The 23,857-nt window shown below is 41.0% G+C and overlaps 1 protein-coding gene across 1 annotated transcript in view; it reads left to right on the forward strand.

Moving 5' to 3' along the window:
- Positions 1-12,904: 12,904 nt before the first annotated feature.
- Positions 12,905-23,857, forward strand: part of Me3 (malic enzyme 3) — a 200,547-nt gene continuing 189,594 nt past the window's right edge. The window contains exon 1 of the mRNA XM_042688403.1: positions 12,905-13,087. Within this exon, the coding sequence (XP_042544337.1) occupies positions 12,905-13,087 (183 nt within the window). The remainder of the gene's footprint in view (positions 13,088-23,857) is intronic.

The raw sequence follows: 23,857 nt of genomic DNA on the forward strand, positions 1-23,857 counted from the left end.
ATTAACTTTTAGAGGAAAGGGAGTCCTACTGATAATTTTCACTTTGGACTTCTAGTCTCTAGAATTGTAAGTGAAAAATATATAATGTTTTAATCTACCTAGTTTATAGTATCTTATTATGGCAGCCCTAGAAAATTAATGGAAGAGCCCAAGGGTGCAAAAAACCCTTGTGTTGATATTATGCTCTTTTGTTGTTCTCTCATGACTGCTGATGCCCTTTGTGTGGCAAGTGCTCCAAAGCTGGCTGTGTCATTGCATGTGAAAGCAAGTTTCTTGAAAGCCTTTACAGAAGCCTGGCTGGGGTGCAAAGCTCCCGGGCTGACTTCATGTGCTCTCTTCCTAGTTGGATGATAAATGCCACAGTCCCTTAATTCCATAGCCCTCTCTTAGAAACAGAGTGAAAACTACATGTGGTCTTCATGGGCACCATAGCCTTGTATGGCTCAGCTACTTCTTGTGGGATTCTCTTGGCCTCCAAACATCTTGGCTCATCCTCTCTATCATGAGGAATGGAAGGTCACTCCATTACACAACTGTCCTCTTGCTCTCCCACTATTGCTAACACTCCCACTCAGCCTCTGAGGGCTGAATTTCCTACCACCCAGAGATATTCTTGGCCTCTCTTCTAAGTTGTCTCATAAATCTACTCTGATGGCCACCAGCAGGACAGCACCCTAAGCATGCAGCCATTCTGCCCGTCTGACCTCTGATGGCAGCCCTCATCTCCACGTGGGGCTGCCTTGGAGCAGTCTCCCTTTGTCGGCCCGCTCTCCTCAGTCCTGGGCTCTGTGAGGACTTGGAATGTGGGGAGGATGTGGCTTCTTTTGGTCCCTCCTTTCAGCACCGGAGGCCGTAGCAGGTGGCTCCTCAATTTCTTTACACAATATGGGGTATCTCCTAATGGTCATCATTTGGGGATTTAGCTGAAACTCTGGGCAAATAAAAATCCCATTCAATAGCCTGTTACACATTATATGGAACAATTGGAAATAGTTTTTTTGTAATCCTTGGACTGGGGCTTGAACTCCAGGCATCGAGGACTCCTGATTGGCTGTTTTGTTCAGGGCTAGTGCTCTAACACTTGAGACATGCCTCTACTTTTGGCTTTTTGGTGGTTAATTGCAGATAAAAAGTCTGAGGATTTGTCTGCCTGAGCTGGCCTTAAGCCTCAATTTTCAGATCTCAGCATCCTGAGCAGCTCAGATTATAGGAGTGCTTATTTGGTAAGCAAGATATTTAAAATGCAAAGATGTGCTAAATTAACAGCTTTTCTACTAGCCTCCATTATTACCAGCCATTCATGTTATCCAGGAAGTCTCTCTTGTTGGCTTGTTAAGAGTTTGTTGGAAATTCTGATGAAGTTTTTTGTTTGTTTGTTTTGTTTTGGCTGTGGGGTTTGAACTCTGGGCCTGGGCGCTGTCCCCCAACACTCAGCTCCAGGCTAGCGCTCTACCACTTGAGTCACAGAGCCACTTTCAGCTTTTTCTGCTTATGTGGTGCTGAAGAATCGAACCCAGGGCCTCATGCATGCAAGGCAAGCACTCTACCACTGTGCCACCTTCCTAGCCCTGATGAGATTTTTTTAAATCCCTAAATTAGAGTTAATCAAGTGCCATGAACTTAATGTCTATGATAGCTCCATTGCTCTGTATCTAGATTGCCAATCAGTCTATTCACTCACTTTCTTCTTTAAAAGGAGAAAATGTCTATCTGTAACATGAAGCTTGTTAAAAATAAGTGGGAGGGAGACTAGATCTGTGAGTGTTATCATCTGTTTTAATCAATAAAAATTAGTTTCTTGCCAGATGTTGTTGGTGACTCATGCCCGTAATCCTAGCGACTCAGAAGGCTGAGATTTTAGGATTGTGGTTTAAAGCCAGACGGGATTCTTATCTCCAATTAACCACTTGAAAACCATAAGTGGAACTGTAGCTACCCTTAAGCACAAAAGCTCAAGGACAAGCCCCAGGCTCTGAGTTCAAGCCTGCAATCAACAACAACAACAAGTTGATGTTAGGGGAATGAACTCGAAGATAAGTACTCAAGTTTTTTTTTCCTTTCATGCAATTGTTTCTAACATATTTACAAGATGATTTCTATGTTGCTTTGTATGTCCCTCCCCCACGGTATAGCCCCTGTTTTCACTGTATTTGATGTTGGTATAATTTGTGGAGGGGAAGAGAAAAAACAAATTGTTTAACTAGGGATACAGGTGGACCCATTGCAACAATGAGATGCACAAGTTGAACTTTACAACTTTGGTGTGGGGGGGGGAGGATCGGGTTGGGGGCAGGGGGGAGTATGGAAAGGGATGGGAAGGGGAAACAAAGAGGAGGCAACAATGCTTGATAAGAAATGTACTCATTAGGGCTGGGAAGGTGGCTCAGTGGTAGAGTGCTTGCCTTGCATGCATGAGGCCCTGGGTTTGATTCCTCAGCACCACATAAGCAAAAAGAAAAAAGCCGGAGGTGGTGTTGTGGCTCTAGTGGTAGAGGCTAGCCTTGAGCTGAAGAGCTGAGGGACAGTGCCCAGGCCCAGAGTTCAGGCCCCACGACCAGACCCAAAAAAAAAAATGTACTCGTTATTTTGCCCATATAATTGTAGCTCCTCTGTACAGTATTCTCACAATAAATAAATAAATAAATAAAAATAATAAATAATTTCTTCCTCAAAGGGAAGGGTCTTCTCCATCAGGTATCCCACCACTGCAGGGTGACTGAGTGTCTCTGGCATCCAGAAAACTCTTCCCAGGGAACACAGTGTCTAGTGTGGGCCACAACATTGACTAATTATAGAATCTAGATTGTTTCTAAGGGTCCCTTCCAATGGTACAATTACATACAGTATAATATATAATTATAATGTATAATATTGTAGAATAACTTGGAGTTTTAGAAAGCTTCCATCTAAGCTTCAATAGTTCTGATTGATAAAGAAACTCTAATCATGCCCTCATCTGTCACAGTTAACTTATTAAAGCAAATATTTTTAAAGCATATGTGGCAGGGTATCTTGGCTGTCAAAGCACACAGCTTCTTCCACACTCAGAGATTCTTGGCATGCTCTAGACAGAAAGCTCAGATCTGACAGAGTTCCTGGCTTCCTTAGTGTGTATCACTGATGAGCCCGAGAAGGGTTTGTATAGTTCTTCCCTATAGATGTCACCTGTACAGGACCTGTTGGGCCTACTGAAGCTTGAATACAGACAAGGAGACTGCCTTCCTCCAGGAAAACTATAGCCAACAGACAATGTGTGCAGGATAGACTAGAATTAAAGGAGGGACTGGAGGAAGCAGAAGTTCAGAGTATGAATTATTTTGGCCAGAGCCATCTTTTCCCCTCTGAGAAGGAGACAATAAATCTGTGAAGGCCCCTGTCATCCTGAATGGGCCTCCCTCCACTAAGGAGCCAGTAACTCCATGGAAAAAGGAGTTCTAGACCTCCAGCTCCACCTGTCTATGTGAGGGATTCAAGGAAAGGTAGGGATGGATAAAAAAAGAAAAGTGTTTCTAGCAGCACCAACTAAGAATATAACTACCGAGATGGCCTCAGAAGTGACAGTGTTCCATGGCTGTGGGAAGGGAGCAGTGCTGGACACTAGAGAAGGTGAGCAGGGGCAAGGAAGAGAACACCCAAGTACCGCTTAGATCACAAAACTTGCCTCTCTACTGGATTGACTTCTAGATATGTATGTAGTTGAGGTGAGCTAAGATCCTAGTATTTGAAAGTGGGAGAGGTAGATCTAGCAATCTGAAGGCCAGGGGGTGTGAGTGACCTCACCTGCAACTAGAGGGAAATGGGGCCCAGTGGATAGTCACATGATTCTCTTTTTAATAGAAACTGATATCTAACTTGTGTGTGTGTGTGTGTGTGTGTGTGTGTGTGTGTGTGTGTGTGTGTGTGTGTGTGTGTGTATGCTACAGATTGTTTAAGAATACCTAAACTCAATGAATACTCAGCCTCTGCCTCTGGGTATCACCTGCTTTGGAGATGTACCAATATCTCCCACTGAGCCTTTGAAATTAAGCCTTTGTAAAATGTATCCATTGTTTATTCAGTCATTATTAGCTCCCTGGAATTTTTCTATGGGGATACGGATGAAGTATCGGAATGATAAAAGCTTAATGTTTATTGTTGATTTACTATGGCTCAATATTAATCCTTATAGCCACCTTAGGAACTACATACTACTATTATCCTCACTTCAATAGCTAGAGCTGAACTTTAGAATCACCTAGATCACACCTGCTAATGAGTGTCAAACTGCGATTCACACTTAGATATAACTCCAAGGAGAAAGCAATAGCTGAACTTTAAGTGGGCAAAATATGAGACAATAACCTGAAACAACAGGCTTGCTTTATAGTCTTTATTTCATTGTGCAAATCCAAGTGTTAAATAACATGCTGGTAGAGCTCCAGTCTTAAGGTCTGCTTTGAAACAGCAGCATCTGCCTTTTAAAAGAAGAAGACAAATAAGGTCTGTAGCTAATTAGGATGCCAGTAAACCAACCTGGTAACTCTCAAGCCCACCGTGCATGCAGCAGTCTCCACTGTAACCCTTGTGTGCCAGTCTTTTAGATTTGAAGCAAAGCCCAAATTCCAGCTAAGAAGGACCAAATCCACCTGCTCTTAGAGGCACAAATATTCCTGATAATAAGGAACCTACGGTGAGCAATTGGTGTGACCTGGAGGGAGAACCATTGGCCTCCCGAGTTTCACAGTCCCATGAATGCTTGCTTTGTGGCTGCCCTGGTGCTGATAACATCCATTACAATAATAAACTACACAGGAGCTGTGAATCCACAAAGGAAACAAATTACATCTCTTCAGGGAAAGGCTCTGTGAAATGAGGTAAAGAAAGGGATTTGAGCTTGAATAGCAGCTGAGATGAGGGATGAATGGATGAATCTTGGGAGAAGAAAAAACAAAAACCCAAAGTGATAAAGAGCTGAAGAGGACACACATCCCCTAGGAACAGCCTTCTTCATCTCACCAATTATATGAAGAAAAAAAAAACCACTTAGAAGGGAAATAATCCAAACTCAACTGGAGTCCTTAGGATTCCTCTACATAGCTGATGAGATTTGTCCCACTGAGAAGCAAGACTTTCAGCCAGAACGTAACTCTCCATAACCCTCCCTCCACACACATACACTTTGGAAGTGTGTTTGGAATGGTTGCAAAGTCAATTAGGAAACCGGAGGCTATGCTTATTACAGTTTAACAAACTCAGGTGTCCATGAAGGAGCCAGGGAAGCACCCGGTCAGCCTGGGTCAGCTGGTCTAAAGGATGCTGAATAGACCAGATGGGAAAATCACACTGTGGACAAAGGATGCTTCCCTTACCCCGCCGAGCATCCACTCTGACCCCAAACAAATGAGGAGGGCACAAATTTGTTCCCCCTTATCAGCTGCTTAGCTCAGCAGCTGCTGCCTTGGGTTTCTGTTTCCAAATCCTGCCTTTTTCTAACAGTTGCCTTTTTGTCTAACTTTTGTGTGAGGAAGGGGGAGGTGGAGGAGCCTGGAGGACAATGGAAAAAATGGTGCAGTGGTTGTCACAGGAATGAATGCTTGAATAGAGTATTTCAAGAGGGGCAGAAAGTAGATTTTAAAAAAGAACACAACTATGTCTGGGAAATCCAGAGGCCTTAGAAGACACAGAGAAAGCATTGGTTCTTGCTTTTCTCCCTCAACCCTCTGAGCTAGGACATTTTCTTCTTGGGACTCCTGTTGCAGGATGGATGCAGGGTTTTGGATGAAATGGATTATAAATTGTTTGTGCATAAACTAGACATGAAAATAAGGGCAGGCCTGTAGACCAGGCTTTGGATGAAAGTAGGCCTGTTGAGAATTAGCTGCAGGACTCAATGCAGACCAGGCAGGGAGCCTGATGAAAAGTGCAACATATTTGTTCTTCTATCTGGAAGCAATTATGCTTCATGTAATAACTACTTGAGTAGAAGGCTGAAGGGATTTATAAACAAACATTTCAAAGCAGAAAAAGTTTATAAACAAAGATTCCAAAGTGTTTTTTGTGATAACAATACACAGAGACTGAACTCTCTGAAAGGTGACCTCTAGTAGAAATAATCACTTAAAATGTACTCAGTTCTCATTAGCATTGAGTATTTAAATTATGACAATACAGTAAAGGAATAGACACAAGATCATACAATAGAAACATAAAAAACACATTTCTTTTTTAAAAATGCATTTTAACTTTTAATTATATTTTATCTCTATCAACATGTCAGTTTATAAGTACAATGAGCCATGATTGATATCACCCCTTCCAGCATTCTGCAGTTAAATTTTTTGTTATCTTTAAGTATTATACAGAGTTCAACATGTCAGTTTATGGGGATAATGCATCTAGATCAATGTCACACCTTTCATCATTCTCCCCTCAACTCTCCCAAACCCACCCCACCCCCAAATTTTCTAGCTTCATTTTCACACCTATACATTGAAAGTATGGCTGCCTTTGCCCACCCTTCCTTTCTCCATTTGTCTACCTCCTTCTCCTTGACTCCACCTTGCCAGCACAAGTTGCAGTTTCCTGGTATTCATTTGTTAAATTTTAAGCTTGTTGTTCGAAGGAGTTGTACCATTGGAATCCTTTTCATTATATATCAAACTTCATATGTATATATGTGTACATATGTTTACATATATATTTAATTTAGAGCTAACCTCCACATATAAGAAAAACATGCAATCTTTTTGTCTCTCTGAGCTTGACTTACTTCACTTAACATCATTTTCTCCACATCCATCCATTTCCCTGCAAATAACACATATCATCTTTCCTGATCAATAAGTAAGATTCATAGGATATATATGTGTGTGGTGTATATATATTATATATGTAAATATAATGTATACTCATATATATATATATATATATATATATATATATATATACACACACCATATTTTCTTAATTCATTCTTCCTTTAAAGGGCATCTCCAAAAAGCCAAAAGTGGAGATATGGTTCAAATGGTAGAATGCCAACCTGAAGCAAAAATGCTAAAGGACAGTACCCATTCCCTGAGTTCAAGCCCCAGTACTGGCACAATGAAAGAAGGAAGAGGAAGGAAGGAAGAAAGGAAGGAAGGAAGGAAGGAAGGAAGGAAGGAAGGAAGGAAGGAAGGAAGGAAGGAAGGAAGGAAGGAAGGAAGAGAAAATATAAATTTTGCTGGAGGACCAACCAAGAAGAAAAAGAATGCTGGGGTGAACATAAATAACCATAGCTCCAGCTCTTCTAGTGGATGAACAAGGGAAGAGGTTGGGACCACTAGAAACAGGACCTATAGGACAAGAGACCTGCTGCTGACTCTGTAGGAGCCTTGTGAGAGCATGGAAGGAGGCTGCACCTTGGAACCAATGACTGATGCTAGGTGAAAGGCCACTGGTGAAAAGCTACTGCTGAAAGAAACTCTGTGGTCTTCATTCTCTCTCTAGTGCCTGCTATTGACAGACATTAATGGAAAACCTGCTGAGAAAGAGTTGGATGTCAGGAGCTAAGCTCCAGCCATAAACCAGAGTGTAGAAGGTAGATCTGGAGGTGAAAGAAATAATCTGGGAAAAAGCTCAGTATTTCAGAAAAAATTACAAGTCTAAATGAGTTAGTACACCCCTTGACTCACAATGGAGTTAATGACCCATGAGTTGAAATGTGCATTGAATCTACCTAGTAGACATCACAGTTGGCAATACAGCAAGTTCTGCCCAGTATGGGAGAAAACCTCTCTACTTAAAATATATTTATTTCTCATTAAAACCAGGTATTAACTTATGGCTATGTAATAGAACAATAAAGAGAGTGCAATGTAACAGAAAAATCAAGAACGTCTACTACAAAATTTCTGTTTCATCTCTTTGTGTTATTTCAGAATGAAATCTCACTAGCCTGGATAAAGATCAAAATTAGAAGTACAATTGCTGCTGAAACATCTGAAAGTTAAAAAAACCCTTGAGAACCATCTGTTTTTGTAAAAACACATAGTACAGTGCCAGATACTTGACAAATACATTTTAAATAATAAAAATAAAACCTCTGTTGAAAGTAATATTGGGATCTTGGTTTTTATCCAAGACGATGGTGAGGTTTAAAGAGGTCACAGAAAATGCTGCAGGTCACACAAACTAGTCGGGTGACATCCACACTGCCTGAATTCAAAGTTGTTCATCTCTATGAACTCCTTTAAGGCTCAAAAAAAAGCCAGGTTCTGGTGGCTCATACCTATAATTCTATCTACTCAGGAGGCTGAGAACTAAGGATTGCAGTTCAAAGCTAGACCAGGTAGAAAAGTCCCTGAGACTCTTATCTACAATTAAACAGCAGCAAAACCTAGCTGGGAGTGGAGCTGTGACTCATATGGTAAAGTGCCAGACTTGAGTGAAAAAAGAGACAGCATCCAGGCCTTGAGTTCAAACCCCAGTAATCTGTACATGCATGCATAGGCACACACAAATAAAGCTCAAGAAGATAAGTAATGAAACAGACTCAAATGGCACCATTAGAGGATCATGGAGAAGGGAGGACCTCTATGTTGAAAACTTTAAAAATCCGAAAAAGGTCATCAAAACAGAACTAAGAAAGTAGAAAAACCTCCCAAGCTCCCGGATTAGAAGGGAATACTTCCCAAAGCTATCTACAAATTCAATGCGATAGCTATCAATATCCCAACCTCATTCTTCAAGGAAATAGATGAGGCGATCCAAAAATTCATATGGAACAATAAAAGACCCCGAATAGAAAAATAATCCTTAACAGAAAGAACAGTGCTGGAGGAATATCAATACCAAATTTCAAACTCTACAACAAAGCCATAGTAATCAAAACAGCTACTAGCAGGGGAATCTGGAAGAGTTTCTGGAGGAGGTGGTATTTGAATGGAGTTGTGAAGGAATTGTAAGATGCTAAAGGTGGAGGAAACTACATGGGTAAAACCCCAGTATGCTGTGTACATGTGTAAGGTAGTGACTGTGCAGATGAAGGGGAGATAAATATTCCTCACCAATTTCCTTTGTTGCTAAAAAAAATACAGTTAAGGTATTTGCAAATATTGCTAGCAACGATACCAATTCAAGAGTTCTTTGGCAGTAATTTATGAGTATAAAATGGGCAGACTTATAAATAAAATTTTAAAGCAATAAAGCTTGCTGGAAAGTTACAAATTTTTAAATTAATCCCCTCTTTTAAGCCCTTACATAGACTTATGAAAACCTGTTTTCAGGGAATGCTGAGTGTATTCCTTAATGGTAGAATGCCTGCCTTTCAAACATGAGGCCTTGAATTCAAACCTCAATACAAAAATTAACCATCAAAAATCAATGGCTCTTCTTTATGCCAACAATGAGAAAAAAATGGCTGAAATCAGGAAAGCAACTCCATTCATAACAGCCCCACAAAAAATAAAATACCTAGAAATTAACTTAACCAAAGAAGTGAAGGACCTCTATTATAAAAAACTTTTAAAACCTGAAAAAGGAAATCAAAACAGAACTTACAAAGTGGAAAAACCTCCCAAGCTCCTGGATTAGAAGGATCAACATCATGAAAATGGCAATACTTCCCAAAGCTATCTACAAATTCAATGTGATACCTATCAATATCCCAACCTCATTCTGCAAGGAAATAGAAGAGGCAATCCAAAATTTCATATGGAACAATAAAAGACCCCGAATAGCAAAAACAATCCTTAAAGAAAGAACAGTGCTAGGGGAATATCAATACCAAATTTCAAACTCTACAACAAAGCCATAGTAATCAAAACAGCTTGGTACTGGCACAAGAACAGACCCCAGTACCAATAGAATAGAATTGAAAACCCAGAAATGAACCCACAGACCTATAGCCATCTAATCTTCAATAAGGGAGCTAAAAAAAAACAACAGAATGGAAGAAAGAGAAACTCTTCAGTAAATGGTGCTGGCAAAATTGGTTAACTACTTGTAGAAAACTAAAGCTAGATCCTTCTATATCACCCTGTACCAGAATCAACTCCAAATGGATCAAAGACCTCAGAGTCAAAGCAGATACTCTGAAAACATTACAGGATGGAATAGGAGAAACCCTAGGTCTCCTTGGCACAGGTCAAAATTTTCTTAAAAGAGACTCAGAAACACAACAAATCAAAGAAAGGTTGGACAAGTGGGATTGCATGAAATTGCAGAATTTCTGCATGGCAAAGGACATAGCTAGCAAGATCAATAGAAAGCCCACGGATTGGGAGATCTTCACTAGCCATACAACGGACCAGGGTCTCATATCTACAATATACCTGGAACTCAAAATATTAAATCCCGGGGGGCAGAGAGAGGATGGGAATAGATGGGATGGGGAAACAAAGGAGGAGGCTACAATGTTTGATAAGAAATGTACTCATTATCTTGCCCATGTCATTGTAACCCCTCTGTACAGTATTTTCACAATAAAAAAATAAAAATTCAAAAAAAATTAAATCCCCCAACAACAAATCTTCAAAGAAACAACTGCCCAATAAATAAGTGGGCTAAAGACTTACAGAGAAACTTCTCTGAAGAGGAAAGAAGGATGGCCAATAGACACATGAAGAAATGCTCAACCTCTCTAGCCATAAAAGAAATGCAAATCAAAACAACATTGAGATACCACCTCACCCCAGTTAGAACGGCTAAAATCAAGAACTCTAATAACAACAGATGCTGGAGGAGATGTGGCCAAGAGGGAACCCTACTGCATTGTTGGTGGGAGTGTAAACTTGTTCAACCACTTTGGAAAGTAGTATGGAAGTTCCTCAAAAGACTCCACATAGAGCTCCCCTATGACCCAGCAATCCCACTTTTAGGCATTTACCCAAAACAAGACCATACTAAAGCTACCAGCACAACTATGTTTATTGCAGCATTATTTACCATAGCTAAGATATGGAACCAACCCAGATGCCCCTCAGTAGATGAACGGATCAAGAAAATGTGGTATATATACACAATGGAATTCTATGCCTCCATCAGAAAGAATGACATCACCCATTTGTTAGGAAATGGAAAGACTTGGAAAAAATTATATGAAGTGAAGTAAGCCAGGCCCAAAGAAACATAGGTCCCACGGTTTCCCTTATTTGCAATAACTAGTATATCTCTGAGACAAACAGAAAGTCAGGTAAGTTGATGTTAAGCGAAACGAACCCCAAGTTAAGGACTCAAATGTTTTTTCTTTCTTGCCATTGTGTCTAACATATTTATAAGATGATTTTTATGTTGCTTTGTATGTCCCTCCCCCATAGTATAAGCCCTGTTTTCACTGTATTTGATGTTGGTATAATTTGTGGAGGGGAAGGGAAAAAACAAATTGTTTAAATAGGGATACAAGTGGACCCATTGCAACAATGACATGTACAAGATGTTATGTCGAAAATGAACTTCACAACTTTGGCGCAGGGTGGGGGGGAGATGGAAAGGGATGGTAAAGGGAAACAAAGGAGGAGGCAACAACGCTTGATAAGAAATTCACTCATTACCTTGCCCATGTAATTGTAACCCCTCTGTACAGTATTTTCACACACACAAAAAAAAAACCCTCAGTTCAGGGGAGGAAGAAAAAGAAATAGTTAGTTGTTGTACTTAAGGAAGAAAAAGAAGTAGTTGGTTGGTATTCAAAGACTTGCCTGCCCCAGTTGGCTTCAAACTGTGATCCTCAGATCCCAGCTTCCTGTGTAGCTAGGATTACAGGCATGTGCCACCAGCACCAGACAAGTGGTAGATGTTTTGAAGGCTGGAGTCCTAAGATGAAAAAGAATTGGGTAGTGTGGAGAAACTGACATGAAAAGAAAGAGTACAACGGACCCAAGGAAGAGAAGTTGGCAAGAACCAGGCTATCGACTAGCCTAATAGGCTCCCGAAAGGTTTGCATTTTATTTCACACACAATAAAATGTTTGATTTAAAACCAAATCTCCTGCTAACTGTGTGGAGAAAATATAAAATTCAGTTCAAAGGTCAATGATAGTCACCATCTGGCCTCCACAGTCCATGGTGGGAATCATGGGGTTCCCTCTAAGAGAATTTCCCACCCTGTACCAGACCTGTCCAATGGAACTTTTTGCAAAGATGGAAATGTCTTCAGTGTTTCTTAAGCACTGGCAACGCTCTAGTGTGACCCAGAAACTGGATCTTTAAATGCTAAAGTATTTAAATTAATTTATTTAAATGTATCCAGCCACACGTAGCCAATGGCTTTTCCTGGACTGCACAGGGTAGCAGGGAGCCCAGGGTGCCCGGGAATTTCCACTTCTAATCTTGCAGCCAGGGGCATGAAGAAGGCCTAAATGCTACCCTCAATCCTGCGCATCTGGAGGGCGAGCCTGGGAGGGGCATTGGCGAGGTCACATGGCCTTTCCCCAAAGAAAACTTTAGGAACACAACGCGCGGAACCTATCTTTCCAGAACGCAGCCGATCGCGAGCGCACGTCGCGTGGCCTCACCAATGGCGGCAGAGAACTAACGGACCCCAGGGCCTTGTCTCACCTGTCAGCTCCACAGCTGGATTGCCTTGTCACCCTTTTCCCCCTGGGCTCCCCTACACACACAAGTGAGCCGGGAAGGAGGGAACCGAGGCTGACCACCAGGTGGGATGGTGGGTGTGGGATGAGGACGAGGATGGCCAGGTGGTCCCCTCATTGGATCCGCTTGTGGCCTTGCTTGGTGAGGCCTGGCATGCTGCCAACAGTGAGCCCAGCAGGTGGTCACTGGGGAGGGATGAAGTGAGCTTCCTTTCAGTCTTGGGGTCCCCCCAGGGCTCTGCTGGGGGCCTTCAGATCAGACATGGTGCCCTGAGGGCTGGCACATGGATCCTGGTGGGGTATACAACTCCCTTGACCTTGATCTCTCTCTCGTGCCAGGTCTGAGCCAGGACCATGGGCACTGTGCTGGTCACCGGCGCCAGGCTGGCTCCTCTGCCCCGCAGAATCAGCAGCACCCTCCCGCACTGGGCACCCTCTGGGCCCGCCCGAGGCTGCCAATCCAAGGTCCAGTCCTCGCAGCCAGTGCTCCTGAAGAAGCGCGGGTTTGAAGTCATCAGGACTCCACCCATCAACAAGGTAAGCGGCTAGTTCTGGCCCAGGGATTATGGGGCCGGCAGGGAGGACACATTGCCCCTTGGGTCCTGGCTTCGAAGGGTCCTGTCATGTGGGTGCCTTTCCAGGGCGGTCTGGTTTTGCCTTGAAGCAGCTTGATGTAGTGATGTTTAGCCTCTCGTCTCCTTCTACCAACCCTTTCTGCATGGAGAAAAGGGACCGAGCAAGGCAGAGTTTAACGCCTTCTGCAAAAACAATTACAGACCAAGTGAAGATTCCTATGGCCATTCTGACTAGAGTGACTCGTTCTCTTCATGGATACTGACCCTGCCGACCTTGGACAGTTTATTAAGCCTCTATGAATTCAGTGAGGGATTCCTTATCTTTAAGGAGATATAACCCTCTTTGGAATGTTGAAAGACTGAAAAAGAAAATATAGGCACAGTATCTGACACTAGCAAGGAAAAAAATGTCAGCTAAGGTTGGGATTATTATTATTATTATTTTGAGTCCGTTCATGGGGCCTGAACTCTAGGCCTAGGTGTTGTCCCTCAGCTCTTCAGCTCAAGGCTAGCACTCTACCACTTGAGCCACAGTGCCACTTCTGGCTTTTTTTTCTTTTTGCTTATGTGTTGCTGAGGAATCGAACCCAGGGCCTCATGCATGCAAGGCAAGCGCTCTAACACTGAGCCACCTTCCCAGCCTGGGATTATTATCTTGGGGAAAACATGCACTTGAGTGTGGGAACAGAAAGTTCTAGAAATATAGAAGGTTTTTGTGTGTTTTGAAATTATAGAATTTAGCCAGGTGCTAGTGGGTCATGCCTATAATCTAGCTATTCACAAGGTTGAGATCAGAGGATTGTGGTTCAAAGCCAGCCTGGGAAGACAAATCTTGGGGGTGGGGGGCTCTTTTCTCTTCAATTAGCCAGCAAGAAGCTGGAAGTGGGGTGTGGCTCTAATGATAGAGCATCAGCCTGAAGTGTGAGAGTCAGGCAAGATCACAGGCCTTGAGTTCAAGCCTCAGAGCTGGCATACATTTTCTTTTAATGCAGAATTTTAATCCTTGAAAGGGCATTAGAGATTCCAATTCAAACATCTCCTTTCACAGAAAAGGAGACAGAAGGAACTTTCCTAAGGCTACCACCTATTTATTTACAACTTGGAATTGAGGTCTCTAAAGTTTTAATAGAGTTCAGCCTGATACTAAGGTCAGTGTATGAACCTAAAAGCAGGGTATTTGTTTCTGGGAATAGAGTCAGTGCATTTGGTTCAGATTATTGGATTGGGAGCCATAGAAGGAAGAAGCCTAGGTATGAGGCCTTCTCCTCCACCTCCTCACATGAACTGGACAATTCAGTGGACTTCACTGAGGCTCAACAGACTTACAGACTCACCACTCATACCTCATTTGGTTATCGTGACAAACAGATCATTGAATTTGAAATCATATTTTAAACTATCAATGCTAAGTGATTGCTACAAAGTAAAAATGTTTGGGACTGGGAAGGTGGCTCAGTGGTAGAGCGTTTGCCTTGCATGCATGAGGCCCTGGGTTTGATTCCTCAGCACCATATAAGCAAAAAGAAAAAAAAAAGCTGGAAGTGGCGCTGTGGCTCAAGTGGTAGAGTGCTAGCTTTCAGCTGAAGAGCTGAGGGACAGCGCCCATACCCAGAGTTCAGGCCCCATGACAGGACCCTCCCAAAAAAATGTTAATACTGGGTACTGTGAAATTCAAATGAAACAAGTTATGAAGAAAATGAGAACATCTGTATAAAGCTAAGTATTGTGATTAATTAAAAACCTCTACCTATCACACTGACCTCTTACTATACCCCAAAGAGGTCTTACGTGTTTTTTACTTGTCTCCTTTCCAAACGTATGGTGATTGTATCAGTTTAAATTACTTTGGCATTGTTAGAAACTGGTTAAAGCAAACAAAAAGCTCCTTTAAACCAAACAGAACCATGGGGAAAAGTTGCCAACAAAGCTTGACCAAACATTTCTAAAAATTTGGTTTCTATTCTGGGTCTCTACCTTGCCTCTGCAATGTTAGCTTCTCTCTCAGCTTCCATCCAATGGAGCCCCATCTCCTGTCCACACACCACACCAGCCAGGGACACAGATAGTCTCTTCTAGGGGTGGAAGGAGGATGGATTTCTGTGAAGGCTCAGAAAATGAGTTCTTCTCATTTATAGGCCCTGCATTATTTACTTCCCATTCATAAATCAGTCATCAGTAACTTTGGCCAGCTACAGCCTACCCTTGGAGGGAAGGTACATGTGTTTGTAAATATATGGGCTCTTTGTTGTTGTTGATGGTTGTGGGTTTGAACTCTGGGCATGGGCACTGTCTCTGAGCTCTTCAGCTCAAGGCTAATGCTCTACCACTTGAGCCACAGCGCCACTTTCAGTTTTCTGGCGGTTTATTGGAGATAAGGGTCTCATAGACTTTCTTGCCCAGGCTGGCTTTGGACTGCGGTCTCAGATCTCAGCCTCCTGAGTGGCTAGGATTATAGGCATGAGCTACCAGTGCCTAGCTTATATGTGGACTCTTAAGGTAGGCCACCTGCACCATCTGGCTTGGTGTATGGCTTAGTCGCTCTCTCTCTCTCTCTGTCTCTCTGTCTCTCTGTCTCTCTCTCTCTCTCCCTCTCTCTGTGGTCTGTGGGTGTATATCTGTGTGTGTGTGTGTGTGTGTGTGTGTGTGTGTGTGTGTGTGTGTGTGTGTGTAGATATGGTTTTCCTATAATAAGTCTGAATGTCATTCATCAGGAGGAGGGATGGATGCTGGAAAGCAAAATAGTAAGTTTCTAAGGTGGATTGCTTCATTATAGCAAAAATGTCTTTAGAAGTATGGGCATATTACCAACCAACATGTATTGCTTCATGAGTAATTTCTTTATTTTAATATATGTTTTTATTGAAAGATGCTGTTTAAAGGGGTTACAGTTGCATGAGTAAGGTAATGAGTACATTCTCTATCAAGCACTGTTACCCCTTCCTTTGTTTTTCCTTCTTGGTCAAAGTTACCCCTTCCTTCATTCTCATCTTCCCCCTCCCATCTCTATCCTTGTCACATAGTTCATTTTTCATATAATGTACATTGAATATAATGACTGCATTTGCTCACCCTTCCTTCATCCATTCCCATGCCAACCCCCCCATGCCCAAAACATGTTTCCACTTTCTGACTTTCATACTGATAAACACAGTAGTACTTTACAGTATAGTAGTCATTCAGAGGAGTTACACCTTTGGACTCCTTCCCTAAGTAATATCTTCCTTTAGTCAGTTTGGGTGTAAATGTATTGAGCTCTCTGTATATTATCATACATAGTTGTATTTTAGATCTAGCTTTCACATTATGAGAGGAAATATGTTCTATTTGTTATCTCTGAGCCTGGTTTACTTACTTAACTTAGCATGATTTTTTCTAGGTCTATCCATTCCCCTGCAAATGACATAATGTTATTCTTTTTAATGGATGAGTAAAATTCCATTGTATATATGTACTATACCACATTTTCTTGATACACTCATCCATTGTAGGGCATCTGAACTATTTAAATAACAGGTTTTGTGCAGCAATGAACATGGATTACAAGTGTCTTTTATGCAGTCTGTGCTCGCTAACTCTAACTTAAATCTCTAATATTTCTTTACTGTCTTTTCTGACTTATAATGCTCTGGGTAGATGTCAAGGAATGGTATCACTGGATCATAGATTAGGTCTATGTTTAATTGTTTGAGGAATTGCCAAACTGTCTTCCAGAGTGGTTGTACTAGTTTACATGCCCCCAAGCAGTGCAATGGGACTCCTTTCCCTAACCTGCCCTGCCAGCAGGTGTATTTGGATTCTTGATGCTGAAATGCCTTTCATTTTAAACTGTACTCTTTGGTTCTCTAAAAAAGCATTCTTGTCTGTGATGTGAATGTATTTCCTCCTAAATAATATAAATGGATGATTATCCATCCCTCAATGTGGCCTGACCTTTTCATGATGCTATACAACATTTCTAACCCTCTCTGGAGTCAATCGACTCTGGTCTAAAGTGAAGAGAGTATCTAGGATAGAGATTCCTTTCCTGTACACTGTCCCCTTTGGGGGCCATTGAGGAGAGAAGGAAGCAATGGAGAAACATCCATGCTGGGGGAATGTGTGGACACCCTTCTTTGGCATGTCACCCTCTGGCTATAGCCAACGGCATTCAGATTGACTCCCAGGAAGTCTTGAGGCTTGTGTTAGGTTAGCCAGGACAATATACTTAGCACAGAGGACACAGAAGAGCAGGGCAGCTTTGACAGCATCGTTGGTACTGTGATTAGAGGCCAAGTCTGTGGTGGAATTTTTTTCTAGTACAAAGGGTGCTCTTCCAGGACAGGGATTAAGTTTTGTGTACCTGTGACTCACCTGGCCCTGTGGCAGGACAGTTCCTGAAGAAGGTAGAATTAACATCAAATTGTTGGAATTTATCCTCTGGATTTCTATTTGATTTTTTGACAGATCAGAGGGGTATTTAAGTTGAAACTTGATGCTAGAGGCTGATCAGGAGGTAGACTCCTCTAGAGAGCATTAGCTACCGAACAGGGCAAGCATTTGCTGCTGCTCTGTCATACCGACTGGGTAATCCTGGTAAATTTTACATGTTCCTTAGGCCCTGGGGTAGCACTACTGTGTGGATCACAGACAGCCTTTGCCTCCATGAAAAGTGCAGTGTGCTTACATCCCACATCATTACATTTAGAAGAAAAGCCTTTAAAAAAGAAATCAAGAAAAACAGCCAGGTTCTGGTGGCTCACACCTGCAATCCTAGGTACTCAGGCAGCAGGATGGCAGTTTGAAGCCATCCCAGGCAGGAAAGTCTGTGAGACTCTTATTGCCAGTTAAGCGCACATGTACATGTGTGCACATGCATATACACACACACAAAACAATAACAACAACAAAAGAAACAAAACAATAAACAGAAGTGGACCTGTGGTTTGAGCAAATCAATTCAGGGGCAGTATTCAGGCCCTGAATTCAAGCCCCAGGGTCAGCCCACGTGAATGCGCGCGCGTGCGTACACACACACACACACACACACACACACACACACACATACACACACACACACGAGATCCCATAGAGCTTTTCCATTGTTTGGGAAGTGGGCAAGACTTATCCATCTTGCCTCCAAAATTTCAATTCACTGTGATGACAGGCCATTGGCTGTGGCCAATTTAGCCATATTCCTGTTGATGACAGAAGTAATACTAGATGTTTCCAAGTTTCCTCCAAAGCTCTTGATTTTTCTAAAGGATGAAAAATCCATCGATTCTTCTTCTAGCTCTCTCCTTTTCTCTTGGAAACTAATACTCTGTCTTTTTTCTCGAATTTCAATAATAGGCTTGTTCCATTGTCCATGTAGATGGTGGTAACAAAGGAATCTTTGAATCAATCATGTTTTACTTCCTTAAATAGGAACTATCAGCCCCATTTTATAGAGATATCATCCCAAGCAGATATCCATAAAATGTAACAGATGAGATATCAACATGTTTTGGGCCTAAATTTATCTATAGCTCCTCCATCCTACTTTTTATGGTGCTGGAGAGAGAATCTAGGGTCTTATAAAGGCTAAGTATGCAAATTACCACTGTGCTACACCCCCAACCCAATTTATCACTCCTTTTAGGAAATGTATCTTAATTTGCACTGCTTAAACTATATTGGAATTCCCTGGCATTTGTAATATTACTCTTGTTGTTGCCCTGCTGTTGTTTTTTTCTTTTCCCTTGTGGCACTGAGCATACCACTACACTGGCTGAACAGTTTGTCTTCCATGCTACACAGACAGCACATGGAGGACAAAGGCGGACTTGTGTGGAGTGACATTCTCTCAGCTTGACCTGCCACACTGAATAAACATTTACTCAAGCAGTGCTCCTTTCCTCTCAACTTGGTTAATGTTACTCCTGCATAACCCAACACACTCCTTGCCTAGAGAAGAAATGCCTACAAATGGCCCATTTTGATGGCGTTACACTAGTCAGCCCTAATCTTGCAATCATTCCATCAAAGTATGTGTTATTTTCCACAGTGAAGAGCCTTCCTCTTTTAATCAGAATATATAACTTTTGCCATAATATTTCACTGACCCTTCTCTTGATCGTCTTTTGGTTTTATTTTTTATTCTCAGTGTCTTGAGTTTGATATTCAAAGAGATAATGATTGAAAAGGGTACTTTGTCAAATCACTGCCATTGTAGACCAGTGTGAAGTGGGCCCTCAGACACAGCAAGGCATGGTAGGAGGCAGCCTTCCCATGAACACTTGACACATTTCCATCCATGGAAGCATGAAGCTGAGTGACCAGAACCCAGCATCGACTGCTTGGGGTGGAGGTGACATCCTTCTACATTCTGTGGTGGTTTAATGAACTCAACACAGCTAGGGTTTATCATTTTCTCTTTCTCTTTCTGGTGTTTAAACTTGTTTGGTTTGCTTGTTTATCTAGTGCTCTACCACTTGAGTCATGCCTCCAACCCGACTTTTTGCTAGTTATTTTGACAGTGGCATCTCTCAGACTTTTTTGCCCAAGTTGTCCTTGAGCCATGACCCTTGGGATCTCACCCTCCTGAGTAGCAAGGATTATAGGCCCAAGCCACCAGTGCCTGGCTATGATTTGCCTGTGAATGAAGTACATATTTGTGCCCATTTTAGTCGTCACAGACTTCACTTACCCACCATACAGGAGATGATGGCTGGGTTTTATGAAGCGTTTGAAGACTCTGCCCAAGACAGATATCAAATGCTTTCCAAAAACATTTTCTTCAAATATGATTGAAAAAGAAGCAACAGATTAATTAGTCAGCATTAATTTCATAGGCAGAAATTTATTCTAAACCTGGGTCCCTTGTGCAATGAGTCAAGGCACGGAAGCTCAGATATCATTCAGGTATTTTAGGAATTGAGTCTTTCCCCATTTAATATTGTCATATTTTCATGAGAGGTAAGAATTTGGTGTTGGGCTTTGTGCTTGGAGGAGCTAAAAGAACTCACATTATTCAGACTAAAGGTCAAGCAGTTAACAAAGTGAACCCCAAATTCAAAGGCTTAAACAAGATAGAATTACCCCCATTCTCATATAAACAAATCTGGGTAGGCACTCCTGCATTGGCTTGTGGTTTGACGCTATTGCTCTGTTATTGTCCCTATGCATTTTGCCTCGTGATCCAAGATGGCTCTCTGGCTCAACTGTCAATTCACTACAAAATGGGAAGGGGAAATTCTCTTTAAAAAATACATACATGTTGTATTGCTGTTATTAAGGTGTTATATGGAGGGGTTATCATTCCATAAATCAGGTAGTAAATGCAATTCTTTTTGAAAAATGTCACCCCTTCCTTTGCTTCCTCTCCCCACCCCATTTTCTCCCTTCTGTCCCTGCCCACAAGTTGCATAGTTTTTTTTACATAGTGTATAAGCACCATTCAAAAGTCTCAAACACACTTCTACTCACATCAGGTTGATCATAATTTGATCTTATGCACACTTAGCTACAACAGAACCTGAGAAAGTTAATCCTTGATTGATCACCCATGTTTTCAGCCAACTGTACAGCACCATTAAAGAAAGAGAGAATGACTATTTGGGGAATACTACCATATCATGTTGATCTGTAGCTCATTCTTTTTCATTGTTAATTTTTCTAAATCTTAAAAAATCTGTCTACATGTCATTAATACTATGTTAGTACTTTCAGGATGGAAAAAACTTTTCTCCTAGCAATTAGTTCCCCAATCTGAAGTGTTTCAATCCATTCCTCTAGGTCAAACCAAACAGGGAAGGAGACCTCAAACATACCTTATTTAAAAACATATTTTATTTATTTATTTATTTTTATAATTTAATTTTATTGTCAAGGTGATATACAGAGGAGTTACAGTTACATAAGGTAGTGAGTACATTTCCTCTCAAACTTGTTACTTCTTCTCTCATTTTTCTCCTACTTTCCCTCTCTTCCCAATCCCCCCCCCAAGTTGTACAGATCATTTCCAACATATTATCTTGTGAGTATTGTAGTTGCATTGGTTCATCCTTTGTCCTTTGTCTCACCATTTTGTTGTTCCCTTTCCCTGCCTTACTTCAGATTAACATATATACAATACTCAGGGTACCAAAATCAAATACAGTGACAACAGAGGACAAACCATAGGGGGAAAAAAAACAAAAGAAAAAGAAATCACTTAGTACATTAAAAACAACAAAAACAAAGAAAAGTCTCTTGTTTCCATATCTTGAAGTTCATTTCACTTAGCATCACCTTATATGGTTATATGTACATAGCTATTGAGCTATTCTGCTCATCTGCTAGGACTATCTTAGATATATACTAATTATTACAAATGAGGGAAACCATGGGAATCTGTTTCTTTGGGTCTGGCTTATCTTCACTAATATGGTTTTTTTCCAAGTCTTTCCATTTCCTTAGAATGGGACTATGTCATTCTTCCTCATGGAAGCATAGAATTCTATTATACACACACACACATATATATATAAATATATTACATTTTCTTGATCCATTCATCTACTGAAGGACATCTGGATTGGTTCCATCTCTTAGCTATGGTAAATAATGCTGCTGCAATGAACATGGTTGTGTTGGTAGCATTAGTATGGCCTTGTTTGTGGTCATTTGGATAAATGCCCAGAAGTGGGATTGCTGGGTCATAGGGGAGTTTTATGTTTAGATTTTTGAGGAACCTCCTTACTGCTCTCCAGAATGGTTAAACAAGTTTACACTCCCTTCAATCATGTAGTAACATTCCCTTTTGACCACATCTGTCGTTACTAGATTTCTTGATAACTGGAGTGAGGTGGAATCTCAATGTTGTTTTGGTTTGCATTTCTTTTATGGACAGAGATGTTGAGCATTTCTTCTTGTGTCTATTGGCCATTTTTATTTCCTCTTCAGACAAATCTCTCTTTAAGGCTTTAGTCCACTTATTAATGGGATGGTTGTTTCTTAGAGGATTTGTTTTGGGAGAATTTATTTTTTTGAGTTCTAAGTATATTTTTGATATGAGGCCTGTGTCCATTGTATGGCTAGTGAAGATCTTCTCCCAATCTGTGGACTTTCTATTTATCCTACTAGCTGTGTCCTTTGCCATGCAGAAACTCTGCAGTTTTATGCAATCCCATTTCAACCTTTCTTTGATTTGCTGTATTTCTGGATCTTTATTAAGAAAATTTCAGCATGTGCTAAGGAGCCCTAGATATTCTCCTATTCCTTCCTGTAATGTTTTCAGAGTATCTGCTTTTACCCCAAGGTCTTTGATCCATTTGAAATTAATTCTGGTGCAGAGTGATATACAAGGATCTAACTTCTACAGGTGTTTAACCAATTTTTCCAGCACCATTTTTTGAAGAGATTGTCTTTCTTCTATCCTGTTTTTTGGCTTTCTTATCAAAGATTAGGTGGCCATGGGTCTTCAGGTTCATTTCTGGGTCTTCAGTTCTATTCTATCAGTACTCAGTCCTGTTTTTGTGTCAGAGGCAAGCTATTTTTATTACGATAGCTTTGTAATAAAGTTTGAAATTTGGTATTGATATTCCTCCAGCACTGTTCTTTTTGCTAAGGATTATTTTTGCTATTCGGGGTCTTTTTTTGTTTGATATGAATTTTTTATTGCTTCTTCTATTTCATTAAAGAATGAAGTAGGGATATTGATGGACATTGCATTGAATTCGTAGATAGCCTTTGGCAGTATTGCCATTTTTACGATGTTAATCCTCCCAATACAGGAGCATGAGAGGTTTTTCCACTTCCTTAGTTCCACTTTAATTTCCTTTTTCAGGTTTTTAAAGTTTTCATCATAGAGGTCCTTCACTTCTTTGGTTAAGTTAATTCCCTAGGTATTTTATTTTGGGGGGAGTATATTACAAAAGGAGCTACTTTCCTGATTTCAGCCACACTCTTCTCATTATTGGCATACAGAAAAGCCATTGATTTTTGAGGGTTAATTTTATACCCTGCTACTTTGCCAAAGTTTTGCTTCAGTTCAAGTAACCTGAGAGTGGAGTCTATGGGGTCCTTTAAATATAGGATCATGTCATCTGCAAAGATGAAGAGTTTTACTTCATCTTTCCCTATTTGGATCCCCTTTATATTTGCCCTTTGCCTTATTGCTCTAAGTAGGCATTCTAATAGAATATTGAAAAGGAGTGGAGAGAGAAGACATCCTTGTCTTCTTCCTGAACTTAGAAGAATGGTCTTAGCTTTTCACCATTAAGTATAATGCTAGCTATAGGTTTTTCATACACAGCCTTTATTATATTGAGAAATGTTCCATAGATACCTAGTTTCTCCACAGCTTTCATCATAAAGTGGTGTTGGATCTTGTCAAATGCCTTTTCTTCATCTATTGAGATGATCATGTGGTTGTCCTTGCTCCTGTTGATGTGATGACTTAAATTAATAGACTTGCATATATTGAACCAGATTTGAATCCCTGGAATGAATTCTGTTTGATCATAATGTATGATTTGTTGATGAATTGTTGAAGTCGATTGACCAGAATTTTGTTGAGAAGTTTTGCATCGATGTTCATCATAAGAAATGGGTCTATAGTTCTCTTTCTTTGATGAGTCTCTGTCTGGTTTTGGGATGAAAGTTATGCTGGCTTCATAGAATGAGTTTGGTAGTGAAGTTTTGCTTTCAATTTCCTTGAAGAGTTTGAGAAGTATTGGTGTGAGTTCTGCTTTGAAGGCCTTATAAAATTCAGATGTGAATCCATCTGGTCCTG

This window comes from Dipodomys spectabilis, unplaced genomic scaffold (genome assembly GCF_019054845.1).
Source record: "Dipodomys spectabilis isolate Male_0828 unplaced genomic scaffold, ASM1905484v1 ptg000003l, whole genome shotgun sequence".
Taxonomy (NCBI): Eukaryota; Metazoa; Chordata; class Mammalia; order Rodentia; family Heteromyidae; genus Dipodomys; species Dipodomys spectabilis.